This window comes from Bombus pascuorum, chromosome 2 (genome assembly GCF_905332965.1).
Source record: "Bombus pascuorum chromosome 2, iyBomPasc1.1, whole genome shotgun sequence".
Taxonomy (NCBI): domain Eukaryota; kingdom Metazoa; phylum Arthropoda; class Insecta; order Hymenoptera; family Apidae; genus Bombus; species Bombus pascuorum.
Genome location: NC_083489.1, coordinates 7,279,803 through 7,299,477, shown reverse-complemented (window position 1 = coordinate 7,299,477; position 19,675 = coordinate 7,279,803). Strand labels below are relative to the sequence as shown.

The 19,675-nt window shown below is 37.3% G+C and overlaps 4 protein-coding genes and 1 pseudogene across 4 annotated transcripts; 2 read left to right on the top strand and 3 right to left on the bottom strand.

The window, feature by feature from the left end:
- The first annotated feature begins 1,885 nt into the window (after positions 1 to 1,885).
- On the top strand, positions 1,886 to 4,605 carry LOC132904668 (uncharacterized). Its single transcript, XM_060955357.1, has 5 exons — positions 1,886 to 2,127; positions 2,846 to 2,907; positions 3,014 to 3,327; positions 4,108 to 4,469; positions 4,546 to 4,605. The coding sequence occupies exons 1-5, from the start codon at positions 2,110 to 2,112 to the stop codon at positions 4,603 to 4,605; spliced, it is 816 nt and encodes a 271-aa protein (XP_060811340.1). The 5' UTR covers positions 1,886 to 2,109.
- A 3,567-nt stretch (positions 4,606 to 8,172) lies between these two features.
- LOC132904625 (uncharacterized) lies at positions 8,173 to 10,416 on the top strand (annotated as a pseudogene).
- Positions 10,417 to 10,650: 234 nt separating this feature from the next.
- On the bottom strand, positions 10,651 to 12,671 carry LOC132904663 (uncharacterized histidine-rich protein DDB_G0274557-like). The gene is made up of 4 exons (XM_060955352.1): positions 12,439 to 12,671; positions 11,813 to 11,871; positions 11,233 to 11,515; positions 10,651 to 10,899 (listed from the first exon to the last, which is right to left on the bottom strand). Exons 1-3 carry the CDS (start codon positions 12,457 to 12,459, stop codon positions 11,269 to 11,271), a joined length of 327 nt encoding a protein of 108 aa, XP_060811335.1. The 5' UTR covers positions 12,460 to 12,671; the 3' UTR covers positions 10,651 to 10,899; positions 11,233 to 11,268.
- Positions 12,672 to 16,676: 4,005 nt separating this feature from the next.
- On the bottom strand, positions 16,677 to 17,616 carry LOC132916300 (signal peptidase complex subunit 1-like). Its single transcript, XM_060976182.1, has 3 exons — positions 17,443 to 17,616; positions 17,255 to 17,314; positions 16,677 to 17,184 (listed from the first exon to the last, which is right to left on the bottom strand). The coding sequence occupies exons 1-3, from the start codon at positions 17,485 to 17,487 to the stop codon at positions 17,002 to 17,004; spliced, it is 288 nt and encodes a 95-aa protein (XP_060832165.1). The 5' UTR covers positions 17,488 to 17,616; the 3' UTR covers positions 16,677 to 17,001.
- Positions 17,617 to 18,764: 1,148 nt separating this feature from the next.
- LOC132916299 (signal peptidase complex subunit 1-like) lies at positions 18,765 to 19,651 on the bottom strand. The gene is made up of 3 exons (XM_060976180.1): positions 19,494 to 19,651; positions 19,282 to 19,341; positions 18,765 to 19,202 (listed from the first exon to the last, which is right to left on the bottom strand). The coding sequence occupies exons 1-3, from the start codon at positions 19,536 to 19,538 to the stop codon at positions 19,020 to 19,022; spliced, it is 288 nt and encodes a 95-aa protein (XP_060832163.1). The 5' UTR covers positions 19,539 to 19,651; the 3' UTR covers positions 18,765 to 19,019.
- Positions 19,652 to 19,675: the final 24 nt, after the last annotated feature.

Below are 19,675 nucleotides of genomic sequence, written 5' to 3'. Positions count from 1 at the left end.
TGGAATACCTGTTTCGATATTGCACGTGAAAGAGGATGTGAGAGAGATCCAGGAGACAAGCGGATGGAAAAGCTGCGACCAGTTGCAATTCTCCTCTGAACCTAAGAAACGTTAATGAATACTTATACGTTTCTGCTTTTTTGGTCGTGATTTCTCACCTTATAATATATAATAAAGATAAAAATAAATTAATTTATTAGAGTTATGGATAAAAAAGCAAGGTGAAACTCGATACTTGCCTGATAAGTTATGATATCTTCGAACTTTCTTTTGCCCACCACCGTACTGTTTCTACTTCTTAAGGGGTGTTTTAAGGAATTTGTTGGACGAATAGATATTTTGAAATTTTATTTTATATTAAAGAGGAATTTGTTGTAATACTGGCGTATCGAGTGCTGGCAAGACTCATTCTTTTTAAACACACGAATAATTTTGTTCATAAGTTATATCAAAGAAAATATTACGAAAGTAACGTTCGAATTGTAGATTCTCATAAATTGTGAATTTGTGGATCACCGAGAAAAGTAGAAATAATTTATGTGTACACCGATCCGATAGTTCTATTATACAAGAAGGAGAAAAAGATTCACGTATTCCTAAAGGAAAGAATAAAAAGCAGTGAATTGATTTTCTAGTCGTGGAATTGGCTTCGCTCCTAGAAAATAAAAGGCACAATGAAAGAGTGGATTAAGAGATTTACAGCGCTTATTACGGTTCGTGAGAACTCAACTATAGCCATCGAAATGCCTTCTCACATTCAATTAGAACACACGTGGATTTTTTACGTTCTTTCACTCATTGTACGGTCGATATCGAAGAAGTAGGTTAAATACGGACGTTGAATCCTCTGCGATTCTTTGAAAGTATATCAGCGTTACTTGATAACAATTACTTTCATATTTCTCGTTGATTCTTTCTAATTTTAACAATTCCATTTTTCCTGATTTTTACATATCGCTACAAAGCCATTGATGTTTATCATATCTAAATTATCAACACATCAATTTAAGATTAATTTTCACTTTGATGAATAAAACAAACCTTTCTCCGATATTAGGTATCATTTTCTAGAATTTCCTTCGGCTACACACAACACTCGATAATTACATTAAACACACAACCAACCGTTTTATAAATATAGAGACATTCATAAAATTTCATTCGACTGTAATAAATGGCAATTAAATCTTCCACCTGTTCCGATTGCTCAGCAATTCAAATCACTTAACATTCCAAATATCTTAATTAATTCACACTATAAAAAACCACTATAGTTTCTCCAAAGCTGCAATCCTATCACTGTTCACGAATTATTAATTACCACAGAAACGAGTCCTTCTTTATCAAATTAGAATAAACTTTCGTTGAAATTTCTCAATGAAACACAATGCAATCCGAAGGTGATAGAAATCGAATATAATTTTCAATCTCCAAAAATTCAATTCTACCTAGTTCATCAAATTTTGAATTCTATATAATTTGCCATAAATTCATTCTCTTAATTCTCACATTTCAATTCAATTCAATACCGATGCGGACTTAAACGGACAATAGAAAAAAGAATTAGTAAATGTATCCTCAACCTTGCAAAACTCGATTCTAACTAATTCACCATAACAGTCTCGACTCAGAATTTTAGTCACTACCTCGAAAGCCGACCAGAAAAGTCCGTTTCTACACCTCCTCTCTGAAGAAGGTCCCAGAAGCTCGGCCATCGGCGATTTCCTGGTCACCCCAGAGGGCAGCAATGCCGAAAACCGCCCGAAGCGCGAATTTCTCTGATGTCTCTGGGTCACGGCCGTTTCTGCATGTATTCACACACGCACACACACGCGAACACGTACAATACATTGATTGCTTTTGAAACGTGTAGGCTCGAAGCGTGGCCGGTATGCACGAGAGCTCGAACACGGCCACCTTCGATTCGAATCTCCTCCGCTGGTTGGGCAAACCGATCTTCATCGTCTCCCCACCTGTCTCGCTCTTCCGGTACTTCATTCGGCCTCGCTATATATATAGCCAGGATCCTTGCTGGATATATATGACAGTGTGTTCCTGGCCACAGAATCGAGCTGACCGAGAAAGGGACAGGAAGGGACCTGGTGCACCATGCAGCTCAGGATCAGTGTAAGAAGCAAGGATATTTGTGCTGATGAGATAATCTGTTGGATTTTGGGTGACGGATCTGTGATGGCGAGATTCGATACGCGGTTGTGATACACGATTAGGGAGTTTCAAGTTATCGGAGTTACATTTGTGATAAGTTTGGATCTGGGGGATGGTTAGATCGATGATTGAGTGGTGGAGTGTCTTCGTGATGTTAGGATAGTAGAGTATTATAGATGGGTTACTGACTGAATAATTGAGTCGTGTTTTAATATCGTATTCGTGATGATATACTTATGTATATGGCAGGGTAATTAATAGGTAATTGGAGAATGATTTATTTTCTTCTATTAAAGTATCGAAGAGATGATATGATAGAGGTCACTTTTACGATACTAGGACGATAGATTACTGAAATTGCCGATGGTATCGCAATTCTACAGAAGGTTAATTTTGGAATAATTTTAAAAAGACCAAAGAGTTCATTGTAATAAACCTGGATTATCAGCTGTAAATAGGAAAAAGGTACAGACGATTTTGGGTTCCCACGACCTCCATTTTACATAAATTATCTCATAGAATTTATTATATAATTCGAATAGAAACTATTATACGGCTTTGCCTTTCTCAGGGGTAAAATATCAATTTCACATATTGGCCACCCATTTTCAGTCGTCCATAATTCTACAGAAAAAAGAAAGGAACAAAAAGTGTACTAATGAAGTTGTTCTATTTGCAGATGAGGTGCTTGATCTTTGCGGCGATATTGACCGTGGCACTTGCCACATTTGGCAAAGAGCAGTAAGTACACATTAGCAATTACACGTAGCCGCAGGTTCCATTAAAATCTTATTACCATAAGAAAGATAATAATCTTAATATCCATGTTCAACCATTAACTTTTCAGCGTACATATCAGAATCCACGTACCGGAGATAATACAGCATGACGAGAAGAAGGTTATTAAATACGAAGATCACGGTGGACACGATCATGGAGGAGGAGGAGGTGGAGGTGGCGATCAAACTATAATAGTCACTTCGCCTGGAGGAGGTGGAGGCCATGGAGGCGGTGGTGGTCACGGAGGATTTGGCGGTGGATTTGGAGGTGGTTTCGGAGGCCACGGAGGCTACGGAGGAGGTGGCTTCGGAGGTGGACACATTAGCCTTGGAGGAGGTGGTCACGGTGGAGGTGGCCACGGAGGTGGCGGAGGATTCGGAGGTAAAACTTCAAATTGGAAATGTGACAAAATGATTACTGTCATTTTTATCAAAGCAAGCATAGCAAGGATATAAGCAAAGAATTTTCATCAATTTCATGAAAACTACTATCATCGAAAAGGAACGCAAAAGTTCTTGTTGCGTTTCTCGAGTCGTAAGAGATAATGGTAGAGTAGAGCATCTTCTCACGTTCTCTTTAACCAATAGCGATATCTGGTTGATTTGCAGAGAATGCGTCCCCCGTTTCCCCTCGCGCTCCTTCGTAGCCGTAGAACTCGTTTCGTGGGTTTTCACTTCCGGCTCGTTTCGAAGCCGAGAATTCGTCTTACGTTCACTCACATACGCGTGCAATATTACAAACCCATCCGCATGCTTCATTGCCGTAACCGTGTCTTCGTACTTCGTGATTCTCTTTACAAGGTTGGACGTTGACCGTGATCTTATTAGAAATCTCATCTTAGTCGTCCTTTCCTTTACTTTAACTTTAAAATTTCATGCATTAACGAAGGTTAATCTTACAAATTAATCTACGTTATTTATTAATCTACGAATAGCATTCCCCTTTGGAAAATACTCGTATTAAGATCCTTTTTTCTTATTTTTTCCTTATCCTAGAACAATTTATAATTAATTATAGGGAGATTTACAATTGATTACAATTACAGTACGCTTACAAAGAATAAAATTCCTACCAGACAAAGTATCATTAAAACAAAGAAAAAATAGCATCTTTTTTTAGATTAGATTATTTCCAAATGAATGAATAAAAATATCATTTCAGGTGGCCACGGAGACATCATAATATCCAGTCCAGGTGGTGGCCACGGTGGTGGAGGCTACGGAGGCGGTGGTGGTGGATTCGATGAACATCACGGTGGCGGAGGATTTGGAGGAGGAGGTGGATACGGTGGTGGTGGAGCAGCGATCATCGAACATCACGGTGGTGGAGGGTATGGAGGCGGCGGTGGCGGTGGTGGTTTCGATGCTCACCATGGTGGCGGAGGATTTGGAGGCGGCGGTGGTGGAGGAGCGATCATCGAACACCACGGTGGTGGAGGGTATGGAGGCGGCGGTGGCGGTGGCGGTGGTGGTTTCGATGGTCACCATGGTGGCGGAGGATTTGGAGGTGGCGGTGGTGGAGGGGCAATCATCGAACACCACGGTGGTGGAGGATTTGGAGGCGGTGGTGGCGGTTTCGATGAACACCACGGTGGAGGAGGCTATGGAGGTGGCGGTGGTGGAGGAGGTTATGGAGGTGGTGGTGGTGGCGGAGGATTGATCATCGAACACCATGGTGGCGGTGGAGGCTATGGTGGCGGTGGAGGCTATGGAGGCGGTGGTGGCTATGGAGGCGGTGGTGGCTATGGAGGCGGCGGTGGTGGATTCGATGCACACCATGGCGGAGGAGGTTTTGGAGGAGGCGGTGGATATGGAGGTGGTGGTGGAGGTTTTGATGCGCACCATGGCGGAGGAGGTTTTGGAGGAAGTGGATTCGGTGGTGGCCATGGTGGTGGCGGCGGAGGAGGTGGATTCGGTGGAATCGAACACCATGCTATTAGTAACAGCATATCTTCCGGCTTCGGAAGCAGGTAATAAGATGTTCCTTTCTTTAGTATCGCTCTTAACCCTGATATTGAAAACGTCTTTATATTTTCTGAGCGTAATTTCGCGCTTAATGTTTTCATTTGCAACCACATTATATCTTAATAATTAAATCTTTATTTCAGTGGACACGGTGGAGGCGGAGGTGGATACAGTTCCGGTGGTGGTTACGATTCGTACTCAAGTGGCGGTCATAGTGGTGGCGGTCATGGTGGTGGCGGCCATGGCGGTGGTTTCTCAGGCTATCACAAGAAAAAGTAATAGCGATTGATGAGTCAATGTCGTGTTTCCGATCGGTCGGTTTGACCGATTTCCGACATCGTGATGATCGCGTTATTCCTCGTGCCGCGTTCTCATCACGCGATCATTAACGTCACGTGACTGTCGATCGCGATTCATCGACAACACTCACTGCTACATAGCAGGACGCTAATTCAGAACGATCGTTTCGATTTCCCCTGATTCTCCTCGAGATACTTCGGGGAAACTATTTGTCATTTCCACTTTCGTTTTTAAACGAGTTGGCGTTTGCTGTTAAACGCAGCAGAGAAAATGGAAAGTTTAGAAATTCGATCGACCAGAATTAGTATCGTCATAACGTTTGCAACGTCGATTTAGCATGTTAAGTGGATTAAACGGATCTGTCGGTACATCGTGTATGAATTGGATTAACAATAGAATAGTTTACCGAGAATTTAGGAACGAGGAAGAATATTTCATTCGTGTATTATGGATTACATGACATTAGTTTCGATCACCAGAAGATCGATCGTTCGTACAATTTCGTGCAAATCCTGCACGTCTGCGTTTTATAATTAGTTAGTCTTTAATGACTACTCGCGTGCGCTTCGCATCTGCGACGCATTTACCTGATTGTTTTACTCATCGCAGCTATTGTGTTTTGTATATATTATAAGTTGTGTAAATACTATTCGTTTACTGTTATTTTTAATAAATTGTTTTATTTGTATTTTATAAGTCATGAGTCTTTCCTTATATCCCATAAGTGGAAAACGAAAACATTTACGTTTTACCCATTTGCTGTTTTATACTTCTTACACTTGCCGTACGCATGATTATTAAATCACTAGTTTACCTAACTTGCTTCTTCACAATTTCGTATTTTAAAACTCGTTACAACCTCAACTTCGATCATGAGATATACCTACAGCTGAATCAAATCAGTGCATCGTAAGTTACATACAATTGAAAATAATTATATCAGCCTACTTTTTTCAGCAATATCGGATCCTCTTTAGTACTCCACTTTTCTTTACAGACCCAATTTTGTCCATCCGAAAATTTGTTAATCTTCCAAGCTTCCAAAAATTCTGAAAAAATTAACACTTACTTACTAAGGTCGCCTCTTTATTATCAAACACTCTGCGAAGCTAATTCTTAAAAAGTTTTCTTGATAACAATTGAAATCTGGATGCCCAAATTGAACGCTAACGTTCCCTTGTGTTCAAATGGATCCAAAGATCCCACTGAAACCTAATGAATGTATTTTATCACCGCAAAGAGTCGTAGATCCATTTAGCAGCCACGAAACTCCCATGGTTTCGAACCAACATGGTCATTAGTTATCGTAGGAAGCAATTAATCAAGGATATTGATCTCGGGAAACGGCCGAATGATGTCTGTCGATCGCTGCGAACTTGTTCTCCATAATGGAGTAACTTTTCTGGAACGATAATTGCTTCAGAACGTCTAGGATTAGTTCGAAATGGAAAGTAAGCGAAAAGTGAAAGAGAGTAGATGTTACGGTACACGGAGGAGGACGATTTCACTCGCACGATTCTAGGTGTTCGTATGGCAAGTAACACGGATGTTGTCCTTGATCTACGATAGTCTGCGCCGAGGATCTTTCTCGTTTTGCAACAGCGCCTCGAGATCAATGGCCGTATAAACAATTCGTCGAGACGAGGTATTAAAATACAGGGATTGTTTAGAACGTCTGAATCTTTTGAGATTCGGTCAATACTTCCTTATTGTCACTTTCTTACCTTTTATAACTATGTGGTAATATGTCGCACAAAACGTAATATTAGTCTTGTGATATACAATGCGGTCTCTGCAATTGTTTCAGACTGTAATTCCGTTACCAATGCAGTTACAGAAAAACGTTCAATAAGAAAGTTGAATGGCTCAAAGAGTACTACATCCGTAGCATCATTTTTTGTTTTTTGAAGCGCAATGGTGCATGTGCAAATAACAATCGAATCGTTCTTTTAAATGAAACCATCCTGTATAATAATTGTTTAACAGGCATACATAATACATAAGTTTTCTGTTATATATATTTTATATCATTTATTATGTATATATTCTTTTTCATAGATAGAACTTTCGAAATTACGAATAATAGAAGTCGACGAACTCATTGTTACGATATGAATCAGGATGTTCCTGTTTCTCAGAAGATGACCGTTTGCATAACAAAATTGTGAAAGTAGACAAACGTCAAAAATCCGCGAATAGATAAAGCAATTGCCTTAAATGGATCTATTCTGTCTGAAATGAAAATTAAACTTTCTAGTCTGAGATCTTGTAAAAGTGCGTATTCGAGATTCTTCACTTTCCGACACAGCCATTAACTATGCTTATGAACTTCCAAAGAAACGACGTGTTGCTAATTCGTTCAAATTTTCATTTGGTATAACAGAAAACTCTACGCTAATTTACACGAGATACATCGTACTCGTGAGTACTTACACCCTCCAACCTTACACACGCACGTTCTTTTTGGCGTTCGCGGGCGAAACAGGTTCATAAAATTTGAATACAAAAAATGAAACGTCGTTATACTTTATAAATACAGAAGACGAACAATTATCGATATCATTGTCTAAAAAGAACGAGTAACACAGAACGCAACATACAATTAGGTTTATCCAATTCTCCATCGGAATTCCTGTTTCACATAGTAAAAATATTAAGATCGTACCATTATGGTGAGAAGTCGCCCATTTGTCGAGACATACAAGAAAAAACAAAACGAAGTACGACGCGCAGCTGATTTAGCAGAGGAGGGATTCGATTGAGAAAGAAAAAAGAATAATTCCCCGCTTACTTTCTTCGTGCCATTGGCGTAAAGCGATCGATACATGCAGATCTAGATCACACTAAACGCTTTTCGAAATTTCTCCACACATCGAACGATATTACACTGTTTAAAGAATCGATAAGGTTTCTAACAGATACTTTGCTGGAATCACCAAAACGCATCGTTTATGTGCTTATGATGAAGATTACGACGGTAAATGGCACGTTACGACAATGTAATGTTACTCTGATAGCGGTAACAGAAGACAGAGAAAGTGAACGCGAGTTCCAGAAAGATCGAACACTTTCGAAGGGCCATTTCACCGTTCCTTCTCTTTCGTTTCTTTCTTCTCTGGAAATCATAATAGCGAAACAGTATGGGCGAACGAGATCGATTACAACTTTCTATTAATTCAATCGGCTGTTTAAATACCTATCAATGAACGTAAATGGGCCATTGAAGAAGAAGTAATAATAGGATTCGAGATATTCGATTACGCGCAACGTTTTCCGGTGAAACGGACGTCTGTAAGCTCGTAAATCAGCGTAATGTCGATAGTAAAGCATTTGAAGAGTCGTTGCTCGCTAAGTTGTTAGAGCAAGCAACGCAATTGATTACAATAGAAGTTATGGTAATAGAAGACATTGTAAAAGGTCTGTTTCGCAAATACGATTATGTAAAGTCGTTCGCAATTCAATAATTTTTATATTTCTCAAGTTTGTATCGGTACATTGCCTTGCTCCTTTTAATTTAAGATGTCCCTTCTTTTAAAAGAAAATTGTTTTCCATCGCCTTTTTAATACGTATTATATCCAAATCGTCTTTTCTTCGTCGATAAATAACAATTATTAGATAAAGTACATTTTGATCTTTTTTTAAATCATTCGTATGTACAATTATTTACAATGCTTGCTTTCTCCTTAACAAGCAACGATTATTAGACAAGAGGAATACTCCAATCTCTTCTTAAACGATTTGCATCTCGAATTATTCGCGAAACTTCTTTCTTCCGTAGTAAAAAAAGTTACTTTTCCTTGCAGCATCTCGATTACATTTATTTTTTTTTCTTAAATCAATGTTCTATTACGCTCACACTACTGAGGCGATATCTTTTGCAGCATCTCGATTACATTTATCTTTCTTTTCTTAAATCAATGTTCTATTACACTCACACTACTGAGACGATATCTTTTACACGAGAAACAAGTCGGTGTCTACGACAATGATAGAAGGGGCACGTGAAATTTCATATAATCTCAAGTGAGAGCGAGTAGAGGGTTGGGTGGGGTGCACGCAGGAACTATTTTGCTCGTTCCTGTACCGTTCACTGATTATGCTTCCGTTTATAAGGCTTGCCAGGATTCCAGCTTTTAGTACCCGAAGAGCAACAGTCTTGGAATACACTCGGATTTCAACGTTGGAGCAATCAACTCGAGGCAGAAAATGGCGAAACTCCGAGCGCAAGTGGGTGTTAATCACCTCGATCCTCTTCCGTGACCTTGATTTACTTCGACAAAAAATTACGCGATATCCGAGTGAATTCTAAACATTAGCTGACCTTCGAAACGCGGTGTCGTGTTCTTTTAGCTTAAAAAATTATTTAACAGGACGATTGGATATTTGTTAAATGTTTCAATTGAATATCCTCGTGATTTTTGCTTAACTTCTTCACAGGCAAATTTATAAAAGAAAGAAGAAGAAAACTGTACATTTCGCATTCTTCGAAAACTTACTATACATATATACACGTAGTCGTGAAATAGTTATGAAATATTTATTCGTAGTAATGTTCATGATATTTTTTTAATTCATACTTGAGTTAAACGCGCACACGCGTATGGTCAATTTCACGTCAACTTGTTTTCTATGGAAACAGCAAGTCGTTAAGAAGAATAGCTTTAACGATAAAAGGAACAATAAGAGGCGTGCCTCAACGACACGATAATTTCACCATTTAACGACGCGATCTGATCGTACATTAGATACTTTCACCAAGGCTCTTAATCTAACGTAATTAATTTACTCTCTTACGGACTCGTGAAATATTTCGCGTAGTATTAATCTTTCATTTAAAATCGCGTTATTTATGTCGTTTCAGTGAGGTTTCTTGCCCTCTCAGGTATTTTGATATGTTATTGTATTTAATTATACTTATTTTTCAGACCTTCCTTCTTGTCCTCGTCGTTTCAATCGTCCTCGTAGCTTCGATGCCTTCCCCTGGTGGTCATCACGAACAGTAATTATTTACCAATCGACAAATTTAATTATCGTTTACATTTTACAATGGGTCAATATATTCGATAACGTTTCGTTCTCCGCAGCACGCATTTCGTCATTCACGTGCCAGAATTGATTCATAAACACCATCATACGCATGTGAAGAAGATTCACATAAAACACGAAGAAGATGATGGTGGTCACGATCACGTAGAAGAGTGGTGAAACTCGTACAGTTTCTCTAGTTTTATAGAGTTTGTACGATATCTTTCTAAGACTTCTTAACGTTAACGTTGTTACTTTGTTATTGTATTATAATCGTTGACCGTTGTTGCGAACTTATGTTTTGTTAATAAAATACCCTTAACGAAAGTTAGCGAATAATGTTAGTTGTAACATAAAACACAAGATCTTAGGTATTTGAAAAAATGTACATTTGATATTTGACAAACACGTGTATTGTATAAAAAATAAAATAACATTATAAAGTATGTACAAATATTTTTAACCTAAGTACACACATGTGCATACCAAGTGATATTAGTTCTATATTACAAACTTAAACGACTAATGATGCAGGCAATTCGAGTTACATTTTGTACTATTCCCTTCTCGTAGCTTCTGCGTACTTCTGGGAATGATTTGGTTGAGCAAGAATAAAATTGGAGTGTCGTGAAATTAGCAACCCGAACGCCCCTATTTTAGAATCTGCAACAAAGTGACAAGAAATCTTTACTCTAATAATTTTTCTCTAGATTTTAAGTGCTTTTGGTTAATTTCGATTCAATCGTGTTTTTCTGTCATTCGAGAATTTCTTACAATCAGGAAAAATTTTCACTGAAACTTTTTATGCACTTGTACTCGTTTCAATTTTTCTTTAAATATTCAAAATATGTCTGATTTCCATAATATGAGAATAAAATTCTTTGCCCTCCGCCATGAAAATAATTAAATTTCTGTCAATCGTTAATTAAGTGCTAACCGAAATTTTGATTGTTTCGATGTCGTTGACGCAAGGGAGAAATTCTTTGTTTTAATTACCTAAATAATAACAAGCCGAAGAGCGAAGCGCTCCCATTACCACCACTTCTTTTCTTCGTGAACAGGGATGGGTACAGGCACCTTCTCGACGATCGGAACAGGTACGTGCACCTTTTCGACGTGATGGACTGGCACTGGAACAGGCACCTTTTGCACGTGATGGATAGGAATTGGAACAGGGACGGGCACCTTCTCTACGTGATGCACTGGTATCTTCTTCACGTGATGATGATGAACCGTATGCACATGATAAGGCACATGGATACGGACGTGCTGGTGCGAACTGAAATCATACATTTGGTTTTCTTCCGAACGAGTTGATTGTCTTCCTTTTTAATATAATAACTATAGATTCTAATACAAATACAATAATAAAATATGCAAATTCTACGTTATAATACTTCGTTAGTTAGGAGAACAATTTAAAAGAAACAACAAAATAACGCATCTTAACGTGTTTAACAAATTTTAAATCATTTTTGAAGATAATAGGGTGAATATATAAAAAGTGATAATAGGTGAAATAGGATAATAAGGTGAAAATAGTCGTACGAAACGTTCAAACATTTTGACAACTTACCCATGGTAGCCTGGTACTGGCGAAGACAAGGCCACGGCTAGTATTCCGAACACGATTAGCTGCAACACGAATGTGAATTTGTGATTTGCCCATAAGGCGAAAAGTGCACCGTGACACGGCATATCGTGTCATTTATATGCGCGACGTTACTTTTTTTGCTCTTTTTTTTTCGAAGTTTCACTACTCATCCTACATGCTTCGTGCAATCATGTCTCGACAAGGTGAAAGTGTTTGCAGTTCTAATTTTAATTAAACGTTTATCGAAATGAATTTACCTATTACCATTATAAAATTATCTGACCAGTCGACATTACAATAATCGGTAAAAAGACAAAACAAATATACAAAGAAGCAGAAAGCAAGAAGGAAGCTGATCTAATTTACGTATATGATCAGAAACCTTGATCTCCACAAAATTTCGTACGGATTCCAAACGAAGCCATAAACAAAATTACCAAAAAAATAATCCACAAAGTAATTGATACCAGAATCAATTCGTAAAACGTTCACAAAGAATTTTCGTATAATTCTACAAGTTTATAGCACATCGTTCGAAATCACTGTATTCGTCGATTCACAAGGGTAGTTCACCCTTCACACGAAGCTTGGCCGAAGGTTCTACTCACAACGATGGTCTGGGAGCGCATCCTGCTCGGCTGTCTGTTCTTCTTTTTTAAATGACTACAATTTTCCTGCTCGACGTGACGAGCCCGCGAAACGACACGGTCGCAGAAAAAGAAAGAACTGATAGAAAGAGGAAAAATCGAATGAGACGAACTGAAGCTCGATTATACGTCGATCACACGTGAGACCAATGTTTTACCGATGTCGATACGTTTCTGGCTTTGAACGGCCGGGGATGTGTGCTTATAAAGGACCAACCGAGGTGGCCAAAACCACCCGGTGAAAAGCCACAGGGTGGGAGAGCCAAAGTCGCTCGACTTTACGGTTACGTAAAAGATAGGAAGCGGCCGACTCTCTGGTTACGTCCGTTCCAAGCGTTCTCCAAGCCTGCGTAACAACACACTGCGTACGCTACGTGTCCAGCTTCGTTCGATTTAATTTACTTAGGACCGAGAAATGGCAAAAGCCTGTCTGTAATTACGATATTCTGTAATTCATTCGAAGAGTCAATCTGTTAGTCGTTTCACCGTTACGTAGACGATCGTAGAAATAGCGCGAGTGCGCGTTTCCCGCGTTTTCTGAATTATGGATGAAACGCGTTGAATCAGATGGTGGTGGAAAGTAAATTTTGCCAAATTTTCATGAATTTCCTGTGAGCATATGTGCGATAGTTGAATTTCCTGAAAGAAAGTTCGATGGACATTGGAAATGAAAAGTGGATGGAATTTTAAGTGTTCCGTTATATTTGTTGAAACTTGGTGATAGTGTGAACATTTGTGAATTTTATTGTCAGAAATGACAGAAAGGAGAAGCTGGTTCGTATTTTGGAAGACAATCGGACGTTTCTGATACCATTGAAAATTAATCGTTTCTACGCAAAGATTCGAATTGATGTTACACGAATTTAAATTTAAATTAGGATGTCGTAATACGAATTAGAAAATTATTCTAATGAGGCGATTATAAAAGAGGTAGGAATATCGACAGGTAGGAATATAAGATGCGTAAATGCTTTCGGTCGGATGATCCGCACAAAGGAATTCTTAATGTTGAAGATATACATGTGTTACATAAACGTTGGCTGTAAATTGTGCTTTAAAATGGGAAAAATTATGTCAAAGATATATCATTCGCTACTGCGTAACTGGCTGAAGGCGCTGGCGGAATTTTTGCATTACGTGATCGATTTCACCCAAAACGTTTACAAAATTTTATGTCTTCCGTTGTGCCTGGATCAGGCATAAACAAATAAATAATTAATAAATGACAAACAGATGCTTTCTATTCTCCAAACTGTAATATTATATATTTTATTATCTATGTATAGATGAAAGCTAAATACTTCTAAGACTTACTTCTAATCATTAAGTAACGGAACTTTCTATCAAAATACATCAATTAATCTATCCATTAATACAATATATTCCCGTAGTTTTGGCAAGAAAGAGAAATTCATCTACGCGTAACCAAAACAGTGTCGAAACATTATAGGAAGCCCAAAAGTCGTGTAATTGACATAACAGAAGTCTTTTCTGTGGTTCCACATGGTCGATGATATAACCATACCGGCCTTAATGTACGCAAGAGACATTGTATACCAGTTTATTGCTTATTAATTGTGGTATCGCGAATCAAGCTCAACGCCAGTCGACCAGAACTCGTTGGAAGTGGAACAGGAAAATTATATTATAGGAGACGTTAATAGCGGACATTGTCATCAATCTGTCCCCCTTTTCTTTGGTAAATAACACCTGGCGTCTAATCGTGAATAAATTACAAACTTTATTTCGTTCCTATCGCTGTAAAGTTGTAAAACTTCTCTCTTCCAGCTGATAATTCAGTTTATCTCTTCCCATTCTCCGTTCAATATTAATGACGATAGTGCAGATTAGAAAATCCTCTAGTGCCATTTTCCACGAAACATTTTTATCCTTCTATGAGTTTCTTTAGCGCAAAACGATCCGAGTCACGAATTTTCTTTCCCTTTTCTCTGCGTTAATCGAGTGTAAACGGCGTGGATAAAAATTAGATGCAATATGCAACTTCCTGCACGCGGTTGCAACATTCTACTTTTATCGATCCCAATTCCTCTACTGTTTGATTAAGTCTTATTTGACAGACGTGCCACTGACACTGTTTATACAATGTATATGAAACTCAAGTATGTAATTTGCATTAAAGTTACGACAGATACATCTGCTAATTGCACGTTAGAAAATACATTATCAGTTTGATCAAAGCATTCGATAAACGATCTATTAACTCGGTCAACTACGTGGAAAATCACGATTTTGGCAGCTATCATTTATTATGCATTCCCGTTCAAAAGTCTTGGAACACTTTTTTTTTATTCTCAATGAAACTTCTGAAGTAGATTTCGAACTTTAAATTACATGCATTTTTTTGGTAAATTTGTTAATATATTATCTGGCTTTTTTGTTGTATTTAAAATTTCAAAATAAATTCTCTTTCTTCGTATGTTTTAACGATTATTTAACATCTACCCGTTTTTAAGTAAATATTTAATAATTGTCCGTAGAATTTTGAGCGAGGGTGTACCTAATAATTACACATTAGTATCTAAATGTTGTGAGAATTGAACAACGTTAAATCTTCGAAAAATTCGTTTAGTTGCCATCAATTAGCTCAGTTACGTGAAAACTCTTGCCTCCGTTACATCGTATAAAATGCAAAGAAAAATGAAAAGGAAATAGAAGGAAAAGATGCAATTCCTTAACTTCAGATTCGGCATTTCCGGTGAAATACGCCCAAGTGATTGACTCGCTTTCTAGCCAAGGTGGCCTCAGTTGTTTTGCGAAAGGAGTCAGTGTTAAGAGCAAGGTAACCTCGATCCGCGTCGATGTAATGCCTGTTGCATCCTTTTTTTTTTTTTTTTTTCGTGTGTGCACAGCGTCGACCCAGCCAGTGTTGTAGGAAGTGGTGTAGCTCGCATACTTAAAATATCCATCATACAGGGAGAAAGCGTTTCGTAATCCTCCACCTGGAATACGAACCGTATCTTACGAGCTGCGAAAGCGAGAAAAGGATCGAAGATCGTGATGATTTTGAGAAGGTTCGGAGTATTCGAGATTACGCAAGAATCCTCCCAAATGTTGCAAAACGAATATATATTATAAAATGATCTGGAATAAATTAAATTGGTTGGTCTATTGTGACATAATTTTGGCAAAAAGGAGAGACGCATGTTAAAAGAAAAGGTTTAGCTAGTAATAGAGGAGGTCAAATGATGTTAGAGTTTCTAAAATTCTGCATTATTTTATAACAATGAATTTAAATTAATGAGTTCAAACTCCTCTCAGAAACGAGTGATCTGTACTTAAAGATTAATAAAAATTGCGATTGTAACTTCGTGGATTATCAGTGATTCATGTTGCGAAAGGATTTTACTTCTTAGCATCATTGCTCAAGATACAATTCTTTATTTTCTCGTTTTGGGCCAGTGCACGTTTCGATAAAAAGAAGCTACATTTGCAGAAGGCTTGCAACGAAATCCTTTTCGTTGCATAACATTGTATTCCAGTTTCGTAGCGATGGACAATACATAACGACGAGACGCGTCGTACGACGATGACGAAAGGGACAGGATTAGAGCATAAACAAAAAAAGACGAGGAGAAAGAAAACAGTAGCGGGCGTTACGGCACATTTTATATTTTCGATGTGGCTGTGATCGTTGTCCGCTTACGTAAGAATCTGCTTGCAATCATCCCCACCGTATTCCAAAACGCTTCTACCTCTTCTATCTCGAGAAAGTCACGTCGCCAGCCCGATTTTGAGGGAAATATGCTTCGGTTAATGTGTGACGAGAGAAAATGAGAAACGTGTCCGATGAAAGTCAAACATTGGAACAGATCCAACGTGTGGCTCGTGGTACGCGATATAATCATAAACGGCTAGTTAATTGTTCGTTTGATTTATTGAAATCGAAATTAAAACGACATCGATCGATTGAGAGTCTTTATCGAGCATTTTGTACTGAATCAACCTTGTTACGAAATTTCTTCCTTTCGATTATTGCATATTGTATAATCATGATTCGAGGCGGAAAGGAAATCCTGAGTCTGATATTTTATACATTGCAGCCCAGGAAGGACATGGATCTTCGTGTTTCGCAAAAAACATTACTTTCCGAAGATAAGCTATTGCTAACAATATTTTGTTATGCTATAAAACAACATGTGTCATTTTTATATCTTTATATAAACGATTCTGCCGATGAGTTTATTAAACAATGAGTTTTATTCTTATTTTGATATATAGATACAAATGTAAATGCAATCTGATGGTACGAGCACTATTTTTACATAGTACGATATAATTTGAATTATATACGTTAGTCTATATATATCTACACTGCTGATCAAGTAAAACATATTAATTCAATCTGCACTTGTCACATCCATCACTTTCATCCATTGCTTTCACAGTCATAAATACATTGCTTAGTTATAAAATGATATACAAAGTATTTTTGCGCTGTAAATCCTTATCAAGTACTGGCATTTTTTACAAGAATAACATTTTATTAAGTACAACTAGGATAGGCTATTTTTTCTTTTTTAACTTGGTGGTAACTCCAGACTGTGGCTTCTGCCAATTTAAAGGTTTACGACGATACATGGGCCATGGAGGAATTGTGATTAGAGCAGCCATCACCAATCCTGTACCAAGGATATAAATTGTTTGTGGAAATTGTTGAATAACATATCCCCATATTAATCCAACTATCTGAAAAAAAACCATTTGTAATCTTGAGCATATTCTGTACAGCGCAATATTTTTAAATACAATACTTTACTCCAAAAAATGTTATGATGAGCCTTGATAATTTTTTTGCCCGAGCTTGACCATCATAGTCCTGAAAAAAATTTTATTCAAAGAAATATAGATATTATCTGACTGAATTTTGACATATGGTGACACATAACCTAACCAAGGAGAGAATAAAAACTAAAGATAGTTACATATATTAATAAATTAACTTACCATATGTGTTGGGACAGATTTAATATATTGCACCCAGGAACTCATTTTAAACAAATATAAAGTAAGTTGGTACTTCCACACAAACTACAGTATAGTCATAGATCTTGACTAATATGTTGGCAATTGTTATTATTTGTGTGAAAATTGCAGTGGTAGTTTCTTAGCAGCGCCAACTTTAACGAATTCGTAGAAAGTACAGTGAACAAAATTGATGTAATATCTACGTACATAAGTTGTATTTATAAGTATCCGTGTTCAAGTTCGTAAAATTGTGTATCATTGCTGAAATAACCTGTGTTTTAAGCATGGAAATAAAAGAAATATCAATGAAGATAAGACTTCGTAGTCGTAGCCTTCTTCGTGTGAGTCAAAATTTTAATTGAACCAACGAATTTATAAAATTACAAAATAATGGCCGTTAAATAATTTATTTCCGCGTGAAAACAGTGTTTGATACGTTAATTTCACTTCGAATTAGTAAGATATTACTGTAATCATCGATATAAATCAGTATCTATAACATTATAACTTTCTTAATTGTTGTGCAATTTCTTTGGTTTATCACTTTACGGATATAACGTGCACAAACGTTACGTGCATTGTACTTTCTAATGCTTCCAAGTGAGAATTTCTCCATTGAAATTCAATGGTATCTGATATATTGCGTTTAGAGTATAAGATTTCAAAAACCAATTATACACGAGTATATACATACACATATACTTATATTAATTCTTAAGTTATATTAACATTTATAAAAAATGCCATAAATTATACATAGCGAAAAAATGAATTTAAGACTTTGCATCTTTGAATTCCTTTGCGTTGCTTTCCATTCTCTCTATCGAATTTGCGTATCGTTAGTATAGAAAGAGGTTACAATTGAAATTATCATAGTTCGTGCTGGAGATCGTGTCGTTGATCAGTTAAATGGAAGATAGTAATGAAAGTCAGTCAACTTTTCCGTAGTGTCGACAATACTCTATGTGTCAGCGGTATTGGTTAGGAAACGCATTTCTAGTCGTGTAATAGTATGCAACAGTTAACCGGCATTGTTGTAACAGTTTTAAAGGAGAAACCGAGTCACGCGGCATGTATAAGTCTGACCGCGTTTCTGCTCGCGCGGAATTCGAAACGAGATTGAAGTAAAATGTCTCAAGGGCGTCACTATGTTACGAGACTATCGCAATCGAACGAGAAAATCGACAGGTTGGAATTACGAAATGTTTGTCGTATTTCTTTCCGCAATATAAATACACGCCGTTTTATTTTAAATGTTTTCGCTTTCGAGAATCAAAGATCGAATCGATTTAAACATCGAATATTTGACAATCTTGTAACATTCTTTTATTTGAATTAAGAGTCTTTTAGGATATTAACATAATCATGATACATTCGCTATGAGTAGTACTTCTTCTTATTACAGTCTTTCTCATAAATTAATACATTCATAAGTACAGGTTTTACAATGGAAACTGATGTTCGAAACATGTATTTTTGCCTTGAACTAACAAGTATTATCATGTAAGAAACTTTCTAACAAAATATTGTTAAGTATAGTTAAAAATGACAGCAAACTATTTCTTCTTTTTTTGCTTAACTGTAACTTCAGATTGTGGTTTTTGCCAGTCTAAAGGTTTACGGCGGTACATAGGCCAGGGTGGAACTGCAATTAAAGCTGCCAGTACAAGTCCTGCTCCTAATATGTACATTGTTTGTGAAAATTCCTGAATAACATATCCCCAAATTAATCCAACCACCTGCAAACATAAATAAGACATATGTAAGTAACTTTATAAAGTTGAATTGAACATCAATATTTGATGTATAATATCTAACCCCGAACAGTGTTATTATGACTCTTGATAATTTTTCTGCTCGCGCTTGGCCATCATAGTCCTGAAAAGAAAATTATTTAATCAGGAAACGTACGAATTTGTGTAAATATATATAAACACCTGTTGTAGTAAAATAACATAACCTAACACAAATGTTATGCACTTTTTAAAAAGTCGTAACATTATTTTTGTGAGGTTAATTTGTGAACTTACTATGTACATCGGGAAAGATTCGATATATTGTATCCATGCACTCATTTTAAAAAAGTGACAGTGACTTGCCTGCCGATTCACAGAAACAAACTTTTATTTAGACGTGGATTACGCGACGTTATTTGCGCATGCGCTGAGATGTGCTTTCTCACGTGCGCTCTACTGTGGCGCGAATTATGATG